Genomic DNA, 22,593 nt, shown 5'->3' with positions numbered 1-22,593 from the left:
ATTTTGTGTATTTTACACACATAAACTGGAAAACATGACATAATAGTCTGTTTTACATGTGAATAACCGAGTAAATAAGGTATTTCAGTGTATTGAAACTAGATATTCAAATTTTTTATGGCCAATCAAATTTCAATTTTTTCTCTCTTTCTTTCTCTCTCTCTCTACTTTCTTTCTCCCTCTCCTCCTTTTTTGTCTCTCTGGCATTTTTGTATATTGGATTTACTTTTCCTTTCCGTTTCACAAATAATTTTCACTCTGGTATTTTAAGGCGGCGAGCTGGCAGAAGCGTTAGCACGCCGGGTGAAATACGTAGCTGTATTTCATCTTCCGTTACGTTCTGAGTTCAAATTCCGCCGAGGTCGACTTTGCTTTTCATCCTTTCGGGGTCAATAAATTAAGTACCAGTTGCGCACTGGGGTCGATATAATCGACTTAATTCCTTTGTCTGTCCTTGTTTGTCCCCCTCTGTGTTTAGCCCCTTGTGGGTAGTAAAGTAACAGATAATTTTCTCTCTGACATTTTCCCCTCATGCACAAAACTCATTCTTTGTTTTGGTCTTAAAACACATCCTCCTCCTTACCGTCATCTTCTTTTTATTTCCTTTTCCCTCCTTTCTCTCAATCTTCTTGCTTTGCTTTTACATTTCCGCTCGCTTTAAAATTCGTTGGAATTTCATAGTAATCGACGTTAGGTATTGTATCAGGAATTCATAATTCCTTTCTTTTTAGTTCATTTCTCCACTTGCTCTTCCTTCACTTGCTCTCTGTAGGTCTTCCGTTCCTTCACAAACATTTTTCCTAGGTAAGATGTATATTTTTTAACGTAGTCAAACGACAAATTGGTAGCGTTCAAATATATTACTATTTGTTAATAATATTATTGAATAAATGTTAACTCTTGGAGTATTAACGATAGCAACTTCCTAAAAAAACGACCAACACCTTGTGTATTTGTGTGTATGTGTGTTTCTAAGACATACATGCATGCATACATAATTCTTTTTTATCTACTTATTTATGAATTGCAGAAGTGTCTTCGACGTTGATTTTTTAAGTGGAATGTTTACCGAGAAAAAAAATCCTAACGTGAAACTCAGCCAAACATTAATGAAACAGTTCGAAGATCAATTTTCTACATTGCAAGAGGGTGACAGATATTATTATGAGAACGTCAATGCATTCCAGCCCAGTAAGCTACCAATTATTCATTAGTATTGTTTGACTTTATTTAATTAACTAAGGTTACCTCATTACGACATTGATCCGATTAATAGAAAATCATTATTTATGAGATATTTCAAGAAACGTGTTTCGAATTTTCAGTCTTATGTCATTTTTATTCTATTTATAGAATTTTATTTTTTTGTAACATTTTAATCCTCCTAATAACTGTGACCTAGTTTGGGGAGGGTGATTACTATAATGAGGTCAGGATAAATCGTGAATGAATCAATTCTAAAACTTGAATTGATACCGACACGTGTTTCTCTTTTTTTTACATTCTACACAAATTAAGATAACAACAACAACAACAACAACAACAACAACAACAATAACAATAATAATAATAATAATAATAATAATAATATAATAATAATAATAATAAAATAATAATAACATACCACATCTCACTCCTCTGGAGCTTCACCATTCAAACTGACAGAAAGATAGATGCAAATAGGCCAGACATCATATTGAAAGACTTCAGACAAAGAACATGCCTCCTCATTGATATGACTGTCCCAATCGATATAAACGTATCTGTCAAGACCTACCAAAAACTGAGCAAATATAAAGATCTTGAAATAGAAATCAGCAAAATGTGGAAGCTGAAGGCTAAAACAATACCTGTTGTCATAGATGCCCTGGGAATGATAGCAAAAGGGGCTGATTGCTACCTAACTCAGATACCGGGAAACCCCAAAATGGCAGAAATTCAAAAGATAGTGCTCATGGGAACTGCTCATATCCTACGCAAAATACTTTCTATGTAATCTCAAGGTTTAAAACAAACATAATTTCCTTTTTTTTCCTTTTTTTTTAGACATTCACTAGTACAACACCCAAAAATAAAACAAATATATGGCACACTAGGCATAACAACAACGTGAACTTCCAACCTGTTGTCTCTTGAGGTCTCTGGGTGAGACTTGGAGCCAACTTGTACAAATATAAAGCAAAAGTCAAACACAGAATAATAATAATAATAATAATAATAATAATAATAATAATAATAATAATAATAATAATAATAATAATAATAATAATAATAATAATAATAATAATAATAATAATAATAATAATAATAATTTTTTATTTATTTATGACCCCCTTCGGTCATGAATGACCATGGGATTGCACCTAGAAAGTTACCCTCCTAGACACAAGTCTGGGCAAGGTTGTTTATGGAAGACCAGCAGTCGCCCATGCATACCGGCCTCCCCTCTCCACGCCACCAGTGTTATCCAAGGGAAAGGCAAAGGTCGATACAGCTTGGCACCAGTGACGTCGCAACTCATTTCTACAGCTGAGTGAACTGGAGCAACGTGAAATAAAGTGCCTTGCTCAAGAACACAACACGCAGCCCGGTCCGGGATTCGAGCTCACAACCTCACGATCGTCAGCTCGACGCTCTAACCACTGAGCCATGCGCCTTCACATAATAATAATAATAATAATAATAATAATAATAATAATAATAATAATAATATAATAATAACAATGATAATAATAATAATATAATAATAATAATAATAATAATAATAATAATAATACTGACAACAGCAACAACAACAACAATTTACAAATACATAAGAACAAATAATCTTACAAAAAAACTTGCAAATCCTTAGGAATAACTTGAGGCTCTGGCATTCTGCATACAAGGATGAACGAGAAGATAAAGAAGGAATGTTATCGGAGAGGTCGAGCAGTCCTGCAATCCGAACCAAATGCACATAACAAAGTATTAGTTGCAACTTCCTTAGCGGTTTCAGTTGTTACCTATATCTTCAATGAGTTGAACTGGAATATCAGTGGAATAAAGAAAATTGACAGAAAGCTGCTAACTTGTAGTAAGATGCGCCATCGAAACGTACGTGGATCATCTTTACCTTCCCAAAGGGTGGTCGAGGCTTGACCCAATTTGAACTCTCTTACAAAACAATTACAACTGGATTGGCCGTATATCTCGAAACAACTGGTGGTAAAATCCCTTGAAAATTCTGAGAGTTATAAGAAGTTTCATTTTGTCATGAAGAAGAGCAAACACTTTGCTACTGAGTTTATGCATGATACTCAGACTGAACAGCCTGAGGGAAGCATGGCAGTTGTTGTTGCAAAGAAGGTGAAATTAATGGTAAGGAAAGAAGCACATGAACAAATGGCTGATAGGTGAGAGGATGGCAAACATGTAGTCTGTAGCAACCAAACTGATGTTGACTAGAAGCACGCCATCAATGGCTATGGAGGCTCATGGCAAAAGGCAGAGAGCAAATGCTTAAGATCAAAGCTTATTAATCTGGAACTACCAAGCCAATGTGATGAAAAACGGAGTAAATCCAAAATGCCGATTCTACAATGATGAGATTGAAACAGTGGACTACCTAATCTCTGGATGCAAAGTTTTAGTACCAATGGAGTATAAATTAAGACATGACAGAGTTGGCTAATATCTACATGGATTAATTATGTCGGTATTATAAAATCAAAACTGTTGACAGTTGGTATGTGAGCCACCTTGAGGCTGTAACCGAAGAAGAAAATCTAACGGTTCTTTGGGACTTTCCAGTACATACAGAACCATCACAACTGCATACTGTTGTGAAAGACTAGAACTGTAAAATCTATTTTTTGCTCGACATGAATATTCCTTGTGCTCTTAATATCTTGGCGAAAGAATATGACAAGCTCATGTCTTAGATGTCTTGCAAACAACTTGCACATGCAAGTGCTACAAGTTAAAAGCTCCGTATACCGGAAGCTAGCAAGTGTATGGGGTCATCAGGAGAGAATGCGCGCCGTTTCGGGGCCTACCTCTCGACGGCATCAATGCGCACCGGCCCCCCTCACTGATATGAGGCCCCGCTTGCTAGATCAGAACTCAATATACTTCTAACCACCGCTTATCGTCTCTTTTTAACCAAATCCAGTGGCTAGCCTTCTCCACTGTAGATTGGAAAAAGTGTAGCATCTCAAGACAGTTACAACATAGTGATTTCAGTAGCATTTGGAATGATGAAAAAAGGAACCGAAAATTATTTGAGAATGACCTTTGGCTTACCCTCCGTGCAAGAAGTGCAAACGAGTGTTTTAACCAGTGCGTCACACGTATTGAGAAGAGCATTATCGCTGTGAGAACTATTACTACCTATATAAATTTGTTTAATTTTATTTAATTTTGTAATGAACAATCTGATCCGGTGTGTTTATTTTAAAAGCTTATCAATGTATACGGTGAGTAAAACTCGCACCTCAATTGTGAGAGAAATGTCAATGGTGAAAAGTAATCCTAATGATAACAACGATGCTGGAGCCTTTAGCGAAGATATCGGATCCGGCAGGTACCCTGTAGAACACCAGTGCAACCCCGGTCGTAAGCAAGCTACTGCTGACCCACAATGGGAGGCGCAATGGCCCAGTGGTTAGGGCAGCGGACTCGCGGTCGTAGGATCGCGGTTTCGATTCCCAGACCGGGCGTTGTGAGTGTTTATTGAGCGAAAACACCTAAAGCTCCACGAGGCTCCGGCAGGGGATGGTGGTGATCCCTGCTGTACTCTTTCACCACAACTTTCTCTCACTCTTACTTCCTGTTTCTGTTGTACCTGTATTTCAAAGGGCCGGCCTTGTCACTCTCTGTGCCACACTGAATATCCCCGAGAACTACGTTAAGGGTACACATGTCTGTGGAGTGCTCAACCACTTGCACGTTAATTTCACGAGCAGGCTGTTCTGTTGATCGGATCAATGAAGAAGATAAAAATGGATAAAAGAGAACAACAAATTGTTGTTTGAATGTTATATTAAGAGTGAGCCAGAGAAAACAGGTTATAGGAAAAGGTTACAAGAGCTGTGGAAAAAATATCTATATAAGGCGTAGGAGTGGCTGTGTGGTAAGTAGCTTGTTTACCAACCACATGGTTCCGGGTTCAGTCCCCCTGCGTGGCACTTTGGGCAGGTGTCTTCTGCTATAGCCTCGGGCCGACCAAAGCCATGTGAGTGGATTTGGTAGACGGAAACTGAAAGAAGCCCATCGTATATATATGTATATATGTGTATGCGTGTGTGTGCTTGTGTGTCTGTGTTTGTCCCCCTAGCATTGCTTGACAACCGATGCTGGTGTGTTTATGTCCCCGTTACTTAGCGGTTCGGCAAAAGAGACCGATAGAATAGGTACTGGGCTTACAAAAGAGTAAGTCCCGGGGTCGAGTTGCTCGACTAAAGGCGGCGGTGCTCCAGCATGGCCGCAGTCAATTGACTGAGGCCAAATAAAAGAGAGTAAAGAGTATAAGGAGCTGAAAAATATTCCGGCAAGCGGTATGAGCACCAGTCTTTGCTAGCAGTAGGGAATGATCAGGTGAAACTCACATGAAATAGCTTATATACACAGAGTAAAAGTTGCAACATAAGCGACCAACCATCACTCTCCTATTGAAGGACTCCAAAGGCTGGATCTGCAATCGATGTAGCTATACCTGTAGACCAAAATAGTGTTCAGACAAGAGGACGAGAAGATCGGGAAGTGCCAAAACTTAAGACTGGAAGTGAAAAGAATTCACAGAGACCCCAAAGTGAGTGTGTTATTTATTGTGGTCGGTACACTTGGAAGCTTCTCAAAAAGAGCAATATCGTGGTATCAGAAACTGCAGATTATAAAATTCTTATGAAGTATTCAGATGGCAGCAATACTTGAAACAACTCATGCGTTGAGTAAAGTTTCGCGTCTATAAGCTTCGTGATGCAGCTGAGACGCGACATAGAAAAGTAGGAAAGTGCACAATAACAACAACAACAACGACAACGACAATCATTTCTATTATATGCACAAGACCGGAAATTTGAGGGGAGGGGGTTAGTCGATTATATGTGCTTAATAATAATAATAATAATAATAATGAATGCCCTGATGCACTACCAGACAGTGGCTCTCATGGCTTCTCATCTTAACTGATTGGAAGTGTTTTCATGTACATTGTTTTGTCTTGGTATGAAAGATGGACTACAGCAAATATTCTGCTCAGTACTACAGATTTCCTTATCAGTCGTTTGACCATAACCAGTTTAGCACGTCCCCTAGTGGCTGACAATATGTGCATCTCTGTTCAAGAGCAGAAGTAGTGGGGGAGCATGATAGCCAAGTGTTGGAAAGAATTCTTTGGGGTTTGGATAATTCACCTTTGGAAACGTAGGTGTTTTCTTCAACATCCTTAAACAACCCTTATTCAGGGATATTTTGAGCTGGATGGGCTACTCGACCAGAAGAAAATCCTAACTGAGCCCCACCTGCAAGGTCATGCGCTGTTTATCTTGATATGTCGCGCACATATGGTTGTGATGCATGTGCCTGGTGTACTCTAATCAGACGAGTAGTCATGATGGGTATATTGGGCTTCGTATAATCTACCCCGGTGTCAATTTGATGGCATGCACTGCTCTCTCACCCAATAATAATAACAATAATAATAATAATAATAATAATAATAATAATAATAATAATAATAATAATAATAATAATAATAATAATAATAATAATAATAATAATAATAAATGCCCTGATGCAGTACCAGGCAGTGGCTCTCATGGCTTCTGATCTTAACTGACTGGAAGTGTTATCATGTACATTGTTTTGTCTTGGTATAAAAGATGGGCTACAGCAAATATTCTGCTCAATACCACAGATTTGCTTGTCAGTTGTTTGACCTTAACCAGTTGAGCATGTCCCTTAGTGGCTGACGATATGTGCATCTCTGATCACGAGCAGAAGTAGTGGGGGAGCATCATAGCCATGTGTTGAAAGGGATTCTTTGGGGTTTGAATAGTTCACCTCTGGAAGCATGAGTGGTTCTTTCAACATCCTTAAACAACCCTTATTCAGGGACCGTTTGAGCGGGATGGGCTACTCAACCTGAAGAAAATTCTAACTGGGCCCCACCTGCAAGGTCATGTGCTGTTTATCTTGATATGAGATCACCATGTCGCGCACATATGGTTGTGATGCATGTGCCTGGTGTACCTTTATCAGACGGGTAGTCATGATGGGTATATTGGGCTTCGTATATTTTACCCCAGTGTCACTTTGATGGCATGAACTGCTCTCTCACTCAATAATAATAATAATAATAATAATAAAAAGAAGAAGAAGAAGCAGAACAACAACAACAACAACTAAATGATTTCTTTTATTGGCTACAAGGGCCAAAGAAATATAGGACAATCTCAAAGGACGAGGTACACACAAATACGTGGGGTTTACATCGTTCAAAGGAAGACAGTACAACGATAAGGATATAAGAAAAGGATATGAAAATAGAAATTAGAAAAATATGTAATTACTGAATAGAACCCCCAAATGGGATAGTCTGATTAGGGTAATTCAGGGAATTGCCCCATCCCCACGAAATGCGCTGGATAACTATCATCTAAAGTTTCTTTCCTCCTGTCTAGAAAAACACTTAGAATAGATCTATTCATCCTCATCAGTATTGTTACTTACTCTCAGCCAGTTTTTCGATAAACACACAAGAATGTAGCTCCCCGCTTTCCACCCTCACCTTCCTTTGCAAATGATATTTGAAAAAAATTGATGAGAGCTTGGCAAGATAGGAGAGTACTTGCCTTCAAACCTTTCAGACAGGTCCCCTATACAGCCTTTTTTGTCGGAGAAAAATCTACCTCCCTTCTCTGCCAAAGGAAGATGGTGCATCGAGCTTCACTTTCCACTCGACCGACAGCGGAATTCGTGTTACACGAGACTGCAGCTGCTCAACACGAGCCCACAAGTCGTTAATGCACGGAAACTCAACAATTATGTGCAGAACGGTTTCGTCCTCCTGCATGAGTCTCGGGCAAGTTCGGCTGTTGGTGCTTTCACGCCTAAAGAGCTTATCTCTAATAATGTTATCTGCAGCACTGCCAAGCTAAATATTTTGGAATTAGTCTATTGTCTTCGGCCTGAAAGTTCTGCAGAAGAAATCACCCAGACTACTTTTGTCGCTACCTGGAGTCAATTCTAGGCTATTGTGGCTAATTCTTTCAACTACCCGCTCCATAAAAGTTGTTTTCCCGTCAATGAATTTGTCCAACTGGTACAATGCAGTGTGCGCCTTGTAACATTCTAAATACCAGACACCCAAATAGTGGCCAACGTTGAAGCATGAATGCAAACTCGGTCAGGATGAACTGTGTAAAGACGTGTTGCACGATGGATGCCCAATATAGTTCATTCTTTCTTTCGTTGTTGGCGTTGGCATCATTGGAGTGATTTAGATATTTCTGCAGATATCGAGGTGATGTATGCATTTGCTACTTCTGCCCAGGTGGTCATTCATTTGAATAGTTTTCTTTCATTTTGTATGCAATATTTGTGTGTTCTTTTTTTTAATACTTGTTTCAGTCATTTGACTGCGGCCATGCTGGAGCACCGCCTTTAGTCGAGCAATTCGACCCCGGGACTTATTCTTTGTAAGCCCAGTACTTATTTTCCATCGGTCTCTTTTGCCGAACCGCTAAGTGACGGGGACGAAAACACACCAGCATTGGTTGTCAAGCGATGTTGGGGGGACAAACACAGACACACAAACATATACACACACATACATATATATATATATTATATATATATATATATATATATATATATATATATATATATATATATTATATATATATATATATATATACATACATATATACGACAGGCTTCTTTCAGTTTCTGTCTACCAAATCCACTCACAAGGCATTGGTCGGCCCGAGGCTATAGCAGAAGACACGCAGTGGGACTGAACCCGGAACCATGTGGTTGGTTAGCAAGCTACTTACCACACAGCCACTCCTGCGCCTATTGTTTAATAATGTGAAATACTGCGTGGTTTATTTTTCTTCTTTGTAGTTCATTGTTCTATTATTTTTGCTAACCCTTATTTTACCCCTTTTCAGACCAGCTTGCAGAGATCAGGAAAGTGACAATGGCTCAGCTATTATGCCGCAACGTGGTCAATCTAGATCAAGTAAAACAGTTTGCTTTTGATAAAACTTCGTGAGTATTTACTTCAACATAATAAACACTAATGTTTCTTTTATTCCTTTTCTCTTACTCGCCACACTTTTACACTCTAAGATACTTTTATACTGATGTCAGTTGTGACCCAATCTAGGTATATTCTTTTTGTATCGGAAATTACGTAATATTCAATTATAACAGTGCTATGAATTCAAGTAAAAAAATATTGATGAAGGTGTGGTAAAATCTTTATATAGATGCATTTTCATGTACTTGTGTAATATATATATGTTTCTTTACTACCCACAAGGGGCTAAACATAGAGGGGACAAACAAGGACAGACAAACGGATTAAGTCGATTACATCGGCCCCAGTGCGTAACTGGTACTTAATTTATCGACCCTGAAAGGATGAAAAGCAAAGTCGACCTCGGTGGAATTTGAACTCAGAACGTAGCGACGGGCGAAATACCGCGAAGCACTTCGCTCGGCGTGCTAACGTCTCTGCCAGCTCGCCGCCTTTCTGCCAGCTCGCCGCCTTTCTGCCAGCTCGCCGCCTTTCTGCCAGCTCACCGCCTTTCTGCCAGCTCGCCGCCTTGTCTGCCAGCTCGCCGCCTTTCTGCCAGCTCGCCGCCTTACTGCCAGCTCGCCGCCTTCTTGTGTAATATATATATTTTTTGTGTAATATATATTTTTTGTGTAATATATATATTTTAATTACACACAAAGTTAAAAGGACTGAACACTAAAAGTGGACGGTCAACATGCTAGATATAGACGTCAAAATCGCTATTTTCCACAAAGAATGTGTTCTCAATTAAAAAACTCAGCACAAACCAAAGCATTAAAAATAAGCAAGACAAATGAAAATATCCAAAATAAAAATGATTACCTATGTACCGATCAGTTTCGATTGTTAATATCCACACGCATATGGATACATGGAATCCGCAATCTCATCAGCATAGTCTGTCATATAGAAATACAATTTGCAGGACTAGATACAAAAACGTTTGACCGGAGTCTCGCATTTTAAATATTTTAATTACACATATACAAACAGAACAACGCATTGGTTTATACTGTAGCAGAGCTCTTTATTGTGCAGATCTGTTAGTAAAGTGTCACCCGAAAAGCAAACTTCAATTCATAGTTCACGTGTTCCAGATAAATGATGCTTGAATCTATTTGAGAATGAAATTGGGCATTCCAACATTAAAGAGTTTGTGACTTGGTCTGCACTGTTGAAGTTTGGTCATGCTGTACTGCTAGTCCCCCCAACTCCCCGAATGTTATTGTAGAAGAACATGTTAATCAAAGGTATTTCAACCATGGCCGTCTCGCATTAATTAGAATAGAATACACCGATTACATTATCTAATGTACCGTTTTAAAGACAGCTGAGTGTAATTTAAAGACGGTTTTGCTGAATTTTCTAGCAGTTCAAGTGGCAACACAGATTCCTTCTTGGGCTCTAAATTCATCCACAAAGTGGGTGAGAGGAAGATGAACTCTGAGTCGCATAATTTTTGCGCATTGTCACCTACATTTCATGATGTATGAGGTGGTATCAAAAGGTTCCCGAACGCCCTATGTTTAATAAAGATAATTTATTCACCGAAATTTTAATATCATCTCCTTCGAAATAGTCACCTTGTGCAGCAAAACACCGGTCCCAGTGTTCCTGCCATTTATGGAATCTGGCCTAGAATTCGTTTGCCGAAAGCGAGTCGAAGGCCTTCTGCGATTCGCTCTGATAACAGAGTTAAAACGCGACAGGTCCTAAAAATTTGTGGATAGGGCGGGTGCGGAAGTGATACCATATTGTAAGGAGAGCTCGGCGACTGGGTGCACTGTTCTCGTGCAGGATCCAATTCTTCACGCTTGCACTGAATATCCTCCCTCAGACGCTTCAAAATATCTCAGTAGAACTCCCAATTGACAGTCTGGCCCTGGGGGACGAATTCTCGATGCACAATTCCACATTTCCGGGGGTGGGGTGGGAGTGACGCCTGTGATAGGACTTCCAAATCGCTCATCGTCTTTCTAGGGACGATTTCCCGCTTTTGAAGCACCTGTGCCACTCGGAACATTGCGTACGACCCATTGCCTCGTTACCGTAAGCTTGCTGAAGCATGCTCAATGTCTTTGTAGCAGATTTCTCTAGTTCAACGCAAAATTATTTAAAGTTGGTTCTTTGTGTCTGTCCATGACATCATGCATACGATCACAAAACCACAAATTTTACAACTTGCGAAATAAACACATTGATATCACTCGGCACACTGCCTCCGCACGCGACCGTGTGTAGCGCTCTCACCAAATTCAGTTATGAATCGTATCACCTACCCACACCATGTTTCACTTCCTCAATTGGATCATATATAATCCTTATTCATGTACATTTTTTTACTAACACTATTCATAAATCGTAATTCTCATATATATAACAGACTATAATGGTAATAGTAATATCATAAGTAACTAGTTAAATTGAAGTTTTAAATAAAAATATCGTTCATTCTGTTTACATGTATTTACGTCTACCGTTTCATGTGCTTAAAGTGAACATTTTCTCAGGGAACAATAGAATTCAAAGTAAAAGCGTTATAGAATTACATTAAAAGTTTTTAAAAATTAAGGTCAAATTTTCTTGCTATGTTAATGAGATTGCAGACGTAGACAGGCATATTAGCTTCAACTCCTTTCACAGTGACAACCGGTTCTCAAGTATCACACCATCTGTAGCGATACAAGTGTTTTCTGATGTCTTACGGAATGTATTGAAGTGGTCTAGGTTAAAGATGCGTCCCTTCCGTTTTGCTCGATTTTTCGAGAGTAATTTTGAAAATCTTTTGACGAGTTTGTAATTCGAATGCAAGTTTCTTACTTGTGCCTTACAGTTAGTCTTGTATTTTATGTTATAAAATATTTTCCAGTTTATTTCTGTTGTATATGTTGTGATGATGTATTCTCATTCGTGTAATTTGGATTATATTAGTTATGTTATTTGGTAATAGTTGATTGTTGAAAGTTTGTTATTGAATATATATATACGACAAGAAATAAATTTTGGCCTCTTTTTATAGAAACAAAGGGGTTTATAGGCCGTTCTATATATCTGTATTTCTATTCGAATATATATTTTTTACTTTCTGTGTTTTTATATATGTAATATTTGATTGTTGAAAGTTTGTTATTGAATATATATATACGACAAGAAATAAATTTTGGCCTCTTTTTATAGAAACAAAGGGGTTTATAGGCCGTTCTATATATCTGTATTTCTATTCGAATATATATTTTTTACTTTCTGTGCTTTTATATATGTAATATTTGATTGTTGAAAGTTTGTTATTGAATATATTTTCGGCAGTATTTATGACATCATTTACACTACCGATGCCTTTCTGTATATTTCTATTCTATATTTGTCTACACTCACTGGAATGAACTGCTTCTACACAATACAGTTGTCTCGTCCTGCAACGGGGTAGATGTGTTATGATTGATCATATTTTCATAAAATTTGAGATCGGTGCGTGGATTGAACTGATTGGTAGTAAATTGTATATTAGAGCATGCGCGCGTGTGAGTATTTGAATTTGAGAGCCGTCTCTTTTCGAATGAACATAGAGATAGTCCATCGGTGCAGTAGTTTTTACTAGCATTATCAAAGTATTGTTGTTATTGTTATAAACTTCCTTTTTTTTTTCTTCACTATGCTTATTTATTTTGACATTTATTTTCCTTCTCTTTCTAGGCCCGAAGTCAGTTGCTCTAGTATAACGCAAATAGATTTTTGTACGTATACCGGAGTCAGTAATGTATGGACTCCTTTTCAAGGATCTTTCTCTCAGTGTGACAAAATTAAAATAGAGTACCGTACATGCCAGTCAACAAAACCAGATTTATGTCCTTGCGAAGGAGATCCATTTAAGATACAAAGTTGCCCGGGAGAAATGATCACACCTGACAACATCGAAAAACTGGCTGATATAATGAGATACGACCAGCTAATGCAATACTTTTTGAGGCAGGGAGAAATTACTGACATGGAAATCAGAGTACATGAATTATATGATATGATAAGCGTAACAAAATAAGAACAGTAATCTCAACTTTAGTAGCAGTAATAGAAATATTTGTGTTAGTAGTATTAGTAGTATGGGATTTTTTCAGTATAAAATACTGCATTATGAAAATAAATAAAACGGTACATAATTATTAAAAGACATAAAATTTAGATGGTTGTATATATAATATATATATATATATATATATATATATGTGTGTGTGTGTGTGTGTGTGTGTTTAATGCGTGTGTGTGTATATAAATATATATATATGTATATGCATATATTTATATATATCATATATATATATATAGATATATATATTATATATTATATATATATATATATATATATTATATATATATATATTATATATATATGTATGTATGTATGTATGTATATATATATATATATATATTATATATATTATATATATATATATATAATATATATTATATATATATATATATACAAGAAATACATTTTTGCCTCTTTTTATAGGCCGTTCTATATATCTGTATTTCTATTCGAATATATATTTTTTCCTTTTTGTGTTTTTATATATGTATAATAAGAACTATGGTAATATTTATATATGATCAAAAGTTTGGAAGAGTGGTTGTTATATATAAAGTCGTTCACTCAAATTTGATGTTCTATGATCAATGTTTCTTTATATATATATATATATATATATATATACATACACACACAAGTACAGTTTGCATCATTCATATTATATATATATATATATATATATATATATATATACATAATGATAATATGAGGGAATATTATTCCAAACTTACAAGGAAAAATTCAGTTTAGAAATACTAAATAAAATTTCACAAAATATAAGATATATATATATATATTATATATATATATATATATATAATATATATATATATATTATATATATATAATATATATATATATATATATATATATATATATATATATATTACATATTATAGAAGATTGAATATAAGATAAACATATAACGAGGATCAAGTAATGTGCAAAATAATAAATAAAACGTATATTGCATATATATTTTCCCGTATAGATATTTAAATATATGTATATGTATTTATGCAAAACAATAGATATACTTATTATACATGCATGTATATGCGCGTGTATATATATATATATATATATATTATATATATATATATAATATATATATATATATATATATATGTGTATATATATGTATAAGGATGAAAAGGAACACACGAGTTGATATATATGAAAAAATAAGTCAAAATAGAAAATGGTAAAATAATTTTATAAAGAACATTTCAGTACCAGTTTCTGAAACCGGTACTGAAACCGGTACTGAAATGTTCTTTATAAAATTAGTTTAGCATTTTCTATTTTGACTTATTTTTTCATATATATATATATATATATATATTAGGTATGTAGAAAAATACAAGATAGACAAGAACGTATAACTCTTAGAAGACGATACAATAAACACGGACAGGACATTCGAAACCCTCAGTCTTCAGTCAAGAACCGGATCATATATATATGTACGTGTGTGTCTGTGTGTGTGTCTGTGTCTGTCTGTCTGTCTCTCTCTCTCTATTTACATATAAACGTATACAGGTATGTATGATGTATATAGAAAGATACACACACATACATATATACAGCTGTATGTACCCATACACACACGCGAGCGCGAACACACACGTACATGAATACATACATAAAGTTTCATAAATATACACAAGCGTTACGCGCGTGCATGTATGTAGTCATACAGCTATACTGTTTTTAGATGAATCTTCAATCTTTTTAGCACGTTTTTCTCGATAGGAAATCGTAATTTGATGACCCTAACATGATGAAAAATAAAAAAAAGTTTGGAGCCTATCAGTATATATTCAAATTCTTGTCTTTTTGATATTTCTCTTTCACTCTTCTCCATGTCGCAGCGTGTCTTGTGACCATACAGATGTGTCGTTCGCTTTAAATATCCTCTCCTTGCTTTGGAGAGAAAAGCAGGGTTTAATTTGATTGATGATTATCACGAACAGCTGTAAATGAACAGCTGTAATTGCTATATAATACTGGGCCTAAAAATATTGGTTGCCAGGGCACTGAGGGGGCTCACACGCAGCTATAAGGGGGCCTACTCACAACTACCAGGCTATCATTTGTTTATCATTTACTTATTTATTTGTTAAAAGTTTTCTTTTCAACTCTGTAAAAAAACACAGCCAGGTTGAAATAATTAATGCATTCTTCCAGGAGTGAATAAAAAAGTATCAAACTTGAAGGGGTGGGACCCTTAGATACTAACATGGGCCCCTATATGTGGATTCTTAACTGATTAGAAGTGTTATCATGTACATTGTTTTTGTCTTGGTATAAAAGATGGGCTACAGAAAATATTCTGCTCAATACCACAGATTTGCTTGTCAGCTGTTTGACCGTAACCAGTTGAGTATGTCCCTTAGTGGCTGACGATATGTGCATCTTTCATCACAAGCAGAAGTAGTGGGGGAGCATAAAGCCATGTGTTGAGAGAGATTCTTTGGGCTTTGAATAATTCACCTCTGGAAACATGGGTGTTTCGTTCAACATCCTTAAACAACCCTTATTCAGGGACCTTTTGAGCAGGATGGGTTACTCGACGTGACGAAAATTCTAACTGGGCCCCACCTGCACGGTCATGTGCTGTTTATCTTGATATGAGATCACCATATCGCGCACATATGGTTGTGATGCATGTGCCTTGTGTAACCTTATCAGGCGTGTAGTCATGATGGGTATACTGGGCTTCGTATATTTTACCCCAGTGTCACTTTGATGGCATGCACTGCTCTCTCACTCAATAATGATGATGATAATAATAATAATAATAATAATAATAATAATAATAATAATAATAATAATATATATTAATATATGGATTATATATATATATATATGTATGTTGTATGTATGTATATATATATATAAATATGTATGTATGTATGTATGTATGTATGTATATATATATATATATATATACATACATACATACATACATACATACATACATACATACATACATACATATTAATAGAGAAAACCTACATAGATTCAAAGAATTAGAAGGCAGAATGTGTGGTGTTACAAGTCCGACAACAGTTTTAATATGAACATTTTTGAGTGTTGCGGTTTAAAGGATTTTTTTCTTTTGTTTTGTAGTGTAGGAAAAAAAAAGACATATTTAATTACCCTAGATGAATGATTAAATAGTGATGTCGCTTATGACCTTCCCAAAACAGGAGTCATAACTTTGATTTATGTTCTTTCGTCGCGTGTGGTCTAAAGCGATCGATTTCTGAAGTGTACTAGCTATTCCAGAGAGTGCTATTATCACATATATACAATTATACACAGATACACACACACACGCACGCACACACACACACACACGCACACGCACGCACACAGGCATATTTTCATTTAGAGATAGTAGGCCTCTTCATCCCACCATATAAAAGAATTTTAATTCAAATACTTACTACTTATAACTTGGCTACACGTCTTTCTTGAGGTACCTTTCCCGGTTCCTTAACCACGCCGTGTTTTGCTTGAACCATTCTTAAAATATTACCCCAATCATCAGTCCTCTATATCACTTTCTCATAGTTTGATACTATAAACTATATTTTAATTTTTTAAACAAATAAGTATGTGTAAAATAGGTTCGCTAGACCCTAATGTACAAGCCATAATTTAATTCCAATAAAAAATTACAGTCTAAATCTCCAGCTAAGGTTAGGAGCATTTTTGCAATCAGTATCTTTGCCAGATAATTACCATATCATCAGCAACTCCGTCATAGTTTTCAGAATGGTATGCCCCAGTGAATGCTGTATCAAACACAACAAGAATCAAAATACACATCTAAAGTTTATTTCTGATGTGTACAATCAAATACTGGTCTATGATTGGTAAGTATTTTCGTCTGTGTGGACTGCCGACTTCATTATAGCTGCAACTGTAACTCCCAATTGAGAGACGCTTTATGCAATATAAATGGCAGTCAACAAATAGAAAGTACATTAGCCATTTTGAAATACACTTGCCTTACCATCACACTCTAAAGTTCATTCTTTTTACCTAACGTGTTACCTCCATTTTACTTCTAAAACATTTCTCGCCATGCTATCAGTGAATTAAAAAAAAACAACTTTATTAACTCATTACAGAGATGTACTTGCATAGCGAGTGACTTGATCTGAGATCGTGTGCTCGAACGAAAACAATTGCAGCGTGGAAGGTAAATTTAAATGTTGAAGTGAATCTAACGGTTTTGTGTGTTTCTTAAATGGCTTATAAACACCTTCCACGCTGCAATTGTTTATTAACTCACTCCTACAGAAACCTTCAAATCCACCCCACACGTGGCTACTAAATATAAGATACGTTGAGACTAAACTAACACTCTCTGACAAATTCTGCACAAAGACAACAGAACAAATTTTGTAAGAATCAATTAATAATAGATCATAAATTTCCGTCTCAATGTATTGAGTGCTTTGTTGTGTTGCCGTTCCAAAAGAGACTAGATTGTGTGTGTGTGTTAATTATATAGACATGAACTTTACTGTACATTTGTGTCCTTGTTACAATGACTTTTGCCTTTCATTGGGGTTTTATGTTGTGACACTTCACAGGTGCACCATATTCACCCTCCTCCTCATTTTGAAAAGTTCGACATATTATAACAGTTTCATTATATTTGATGCCTTCTAAATATCATTCTTCTTTCTCGATTTGATGTCCTTAATCTCTTAAGATTGGTGACCAGGCAGATTGATATATAAATGAACGTTATGATCTTTTGGATGATAATTGATGAGGAATTAACAACGTCTTAAGTGTGAATTTTCCGTTTCTTGTCTTTCTACTTACTTTAGCAAAGTCCTATGTGTGAATTTTCCGCTTATGTTTCTACTTGAATTCTGGAATACACACACACACACACACACACACACACACAGACACACACACACACACACACACACCACACACGCACACACACACACAACACACACACACACACGCGCACACACACGCACACACACACACGCACACACACGCACACACACACACGCACAAGCACACGCACAAGCAACACGCACACACACACACACACACGCACACACACACGCGCACACACACACACACATACACGCACACACACACACACACGCACACGCACACACGCACACATACACGCACACACACACACACACACACGCAGCACACACACACACACGCACGCACACAAACAAACAATTGAAGGCTCCTGTAATTACGGGTGTAAATCTAAATCTTGGTACGCGTAGTAGCTGTAAATTTATCAGTGGTTCAGCGAAGGTACTGTTTTTCCATGAATCTTTATGATAACATTCACCAGGGAACTGATTTCTCACTACTGCACACGGTTTCTCTTTCTTATCTCCAATCAATATGGCGAGTCTATTAAGTTTGTATTGTGTGTGCATAATTTAGACCGTCTTCACATCATTTTGGTTTTTGCAGTGAATGCAGGAAATATCGGATAACATTTTAATCCTTTCCATTCGTAAGTATTTCTATGGGGAGATATGTCACCTGTGGGTCACACGCTAAAACGCATTTAGGGTGCCTGTTTCTGTATGATGGTTGGGTGCAATAGAACCTGTAGCCTAGAAGTCACTGCTTTACTTGATGGAATACATATCTCACACACACACACAACACACACACACACACACACACACACACACACCACACACACACACACACAACACACACGCATGCACACACCAACAATAAAAGAGGCGATTTTAGTTTCCGATTTTATTTACCTTCCATTGTTCTAGCAATTGCTGGAGGACTAATTTTTGTCATGTTCATAAAGCAAATCATTATTAACGATCTAGCATCCATGAAAACTGTCTCATCAAAACTTATATATATAAAAAACAATTCGAAGAAGCAATTTGCTATTCCGCTTCAATACAGGACATTCCGGTACAGCTGTTATATTGTTGATGAAATTATAAATCTTAGCTCTGCCCTCTGTAACCATTGCTGATCGTCCTGTATTTAAGGGATATAATCAATTCTTTGTGCTATATATATATATATATATATATATATATATAATATATATATATATATATATATATATATATACATATATTTATATAAAACTTCTGCTCTGTGTTCATGAATGCTGTTGGACACGCCAGTTGGCTCCCTATGCATGCTTCTATTCATTAAATTAATAATAAAAAAGCTGTTTGATGCTCAAAAGTTAAAGTGTAAAACTGAAAACGGAAAAGAAGACAGAACTCTTAATAAATATATGATAGCGAATTTTATTTTTAGCGCAATTACACGACGAAATATTTCTTAACATATTGGAATTACAAATTTCAAACTTCTGTCGAGAAATGCATAGTTATACTAATCTAATTCATATATCCCCACCTCTCTCTCAATTTATATTTCTATGTGTGTGCATGCTGTGGTTTCTTTGGTTTGTTTGTTCCCAAAGAACACATCTATACTTATATATATATAAAAGAGGCTTTAGGTCGAAATCGGGTGCACATTTTGCTACGTCAGATGATCGAGCTGAAAATTGACACAAGCATAGAAGGCGTGATAAATCAGAGAGTTGAGTAGGTTAAAACTCACCATCTGAAAAGATGCGGTTACTGGGGCAACAAAACCCAGATTTGACAAATGTTTGTCGTTTCCCACTTTCGGATATCACCCTGTTTTACTCGATCTCTCTCTTTCCTTCCTTCCCTCCACTTCTCTCTATAACGACGTTTGACAGCTTCCACTCTCATTCCCTCTCCGCCTTCGCTGTGTCTCTGTCACTCATTCTTCCCCCACCTCTCTCACTGTACGTCTATATGTATCTATACAGAGAAAGCGTTGACAGCCGTAAAAGTTTAAATATTCCCGCCACAGGTCTTTTAGAACGGTGAATTATTATCGCACACCTCGACCGCATAATCATAACAGATATTATTAATCAGATATATTGTGTTAATTTATATATATGTATATATACACACACACAAACACATACACACACATAAATATATATATGTGTGAATGTGTGTGTGTATGTGTGAGTGTGTATAATTTATATATATATATGTGAAACAAAGAGGGAGAATGTGGCGATAAGAAACAGAAAGGAAGCAACAGAAAGTAACAACCACAACCTCACCCGCACGTAGGGAGGGTCACCTTAAGCTAGTATACATATATATGTATATATATATATATATATATATATATAATATATATATATATATCCTGATAACCTGGAATATTTGTTATTCCTTAATATTATATATATATATATATATATATATATATATATATGTATGTATATATATATGCACATATATGTATATGTGTGTATATATATATAAACATATATACATATATATGTATATATTTTTATATAAATATATATATACATATATATATGTATATATATTTATATACATATATACATATGTATATATACATACATATATATGTTTATATATATACATATATATATACATATATACATATATATACATATACAGATATATGCATATGTACATACATATATATGTGTATATATATACATATATTTGTATATACACATATATGTATATATATACATATATATGTATATACATACATATATATATATGTATATATATGTATATACATAAATACATATATACACATATATACATACATACATAAAAAATATATATACATATATATATATATATATATATATATATATATATATATATATATATATATATATATATATATATATGATGGCTGTTCACTCGTGACCGAGGAAGTCCATTGCTGACCTCCAGGAACATTGTGCGCTCTAGGACTAAATTATATTATGCATTTGCGGCTCCGTTGGGGGCAATGAGCTCGACTGCAAACACTGCGGACCAGGATTTCACCATTCACTACATCAACAGTACGCTTCTGAGCAGCACGTTTATAATGCGTATATACACACACACACACACACACACACATATATATATATATATATATATATATATATATATATATATATTATATACACACACACACACACACACACACACATAATATATATTATATATATATATATATATATGGATATATATATATATATACATACACATATATAAATACATACATATATATATACATACATATATATACATACATATATTCATGCATACATATGTATATACATACATATATATACAACATATATATACATACATATATATATACACATATATATATATATATAATATATATACATATATATATATACTTATATCTATATATATAAATACATACATATATATATATATACATACATACATATCCATATATACATACATACATACATAAAAAATATATATACATGCATATATATACATACATAAATATATACATATATATTCACATAGATACAAATATATATATATACTTATGCATACATATATATACATATATATATATATACATTCATATATATACATATATATACACACACACACACACACACACATATATATATATATATATATATATATATATACATATGTTTACATACATATATATATATATACATATATATACATCCGTATGTAAACATTCGTATATAAACATCCATATACAATCATCCACATATAAATACTTATATCTAAATGCACACATATCCGTACATATAATCCATACATGTACATGCATACACGCCCTCACACACATATACACATTTATAGATATATACATATATGAATTCTATATACCATTTTAATTCTATTCTATACTTTATAAATCAACATTATATATATATACATGCAGTTACATTAGCAATCACTGCTAATCTTTGTATTGTTCTCATTTTCATTGCATTTGCTTCATTAGATATAGCGCTCTTTCCACGAGCACGTCGTAGTTTTCCTTGTTCGCCAGTGATGTCGGATCAATTCCCATCTTGATCGCTACGTATTGGTACATGACCTGCACTTCAGGAGTGGTCATTTGATTTAGGCAGGAGCTTATGAGAAACGGACTACCAATGCAAGGACATAATTTTGGTTTGTCTGCATGACATCTACGGACCTGTATTTTCAATCGAAGACATATCCCAGGAAGGGTTTGAAAAGGAGTCCATTTTGCATCATGACCGTTATACTTACAAAAATCTATTTCGGGTAATTGAGAACAAGAGATATCACCCCTA

At 35.2% G+C, this 22,593-nt stretch overlaps 1 protein-coding gene and 1 long non-coding RNA gene across 2 annotated transcripts in view; one reads left to right on the top strand and one right to left on the bottom strand.

The window, feature by feature from the left end:
- The window catches only part of LOC115221593 (chorion peroxidase-like), a 44,720-nt gene extending 31,188 nt beyond the window's left edge, over nt 1-13,532 (top strand). The window contains exons 12-14 of the mRNA XM_036510700.1: nt 1,031-1,191; nt 9,156-9,255; nt 12,983-13,532. Coding sequence (XP_036366593.1) covers nt 1,031-1,191; nt 9,156-9,255; nt 12,983-13,325 — 604 coding nt within the window. The 3' untranslated portion in view covers nt 13,326-13,532. The remainder of the gene's footprint in view (nt 1-1,030; nt 1,192-9,155; nt 9,256-12,982) is intronic.
- Nucleotides 13,533-19,661: 6,129 nt separating this feature from the next.
- LOC118766863 lies at nt 19,662-21,426 on the bottom strand. Its single transcript, XR_005002772.1, has 2 exons — nt 21,385-21,426; nt 19,662-19,867 (listed from the first exon to the last, which is right to left on the bottom strand). It is a non-coding gene; the product is annotated as an uncharacterized LOC118766863 (long non-coding RNA).
- Nucleotides 21,427-22,593: the final 1,167 nt, after the last annotated feature.

The sequence above is a fragment of the Octopus sinensis genome, linkage group LG18 (genome assembly GCF_006345805.1).
Source record: "Octopus sinensis linkage group LG18, ASM634580v1, whole genome shotgun sequence".
Lineage (NCBI taxonomy): Eukaryota > Metazoa > Mollusca > Cephalopoda > Octopoda > Octopodidae > Octopus > Octopus sinensis.
This window is presented reverse-complemented; position numbering and strand designations above follow the sequence as displayed.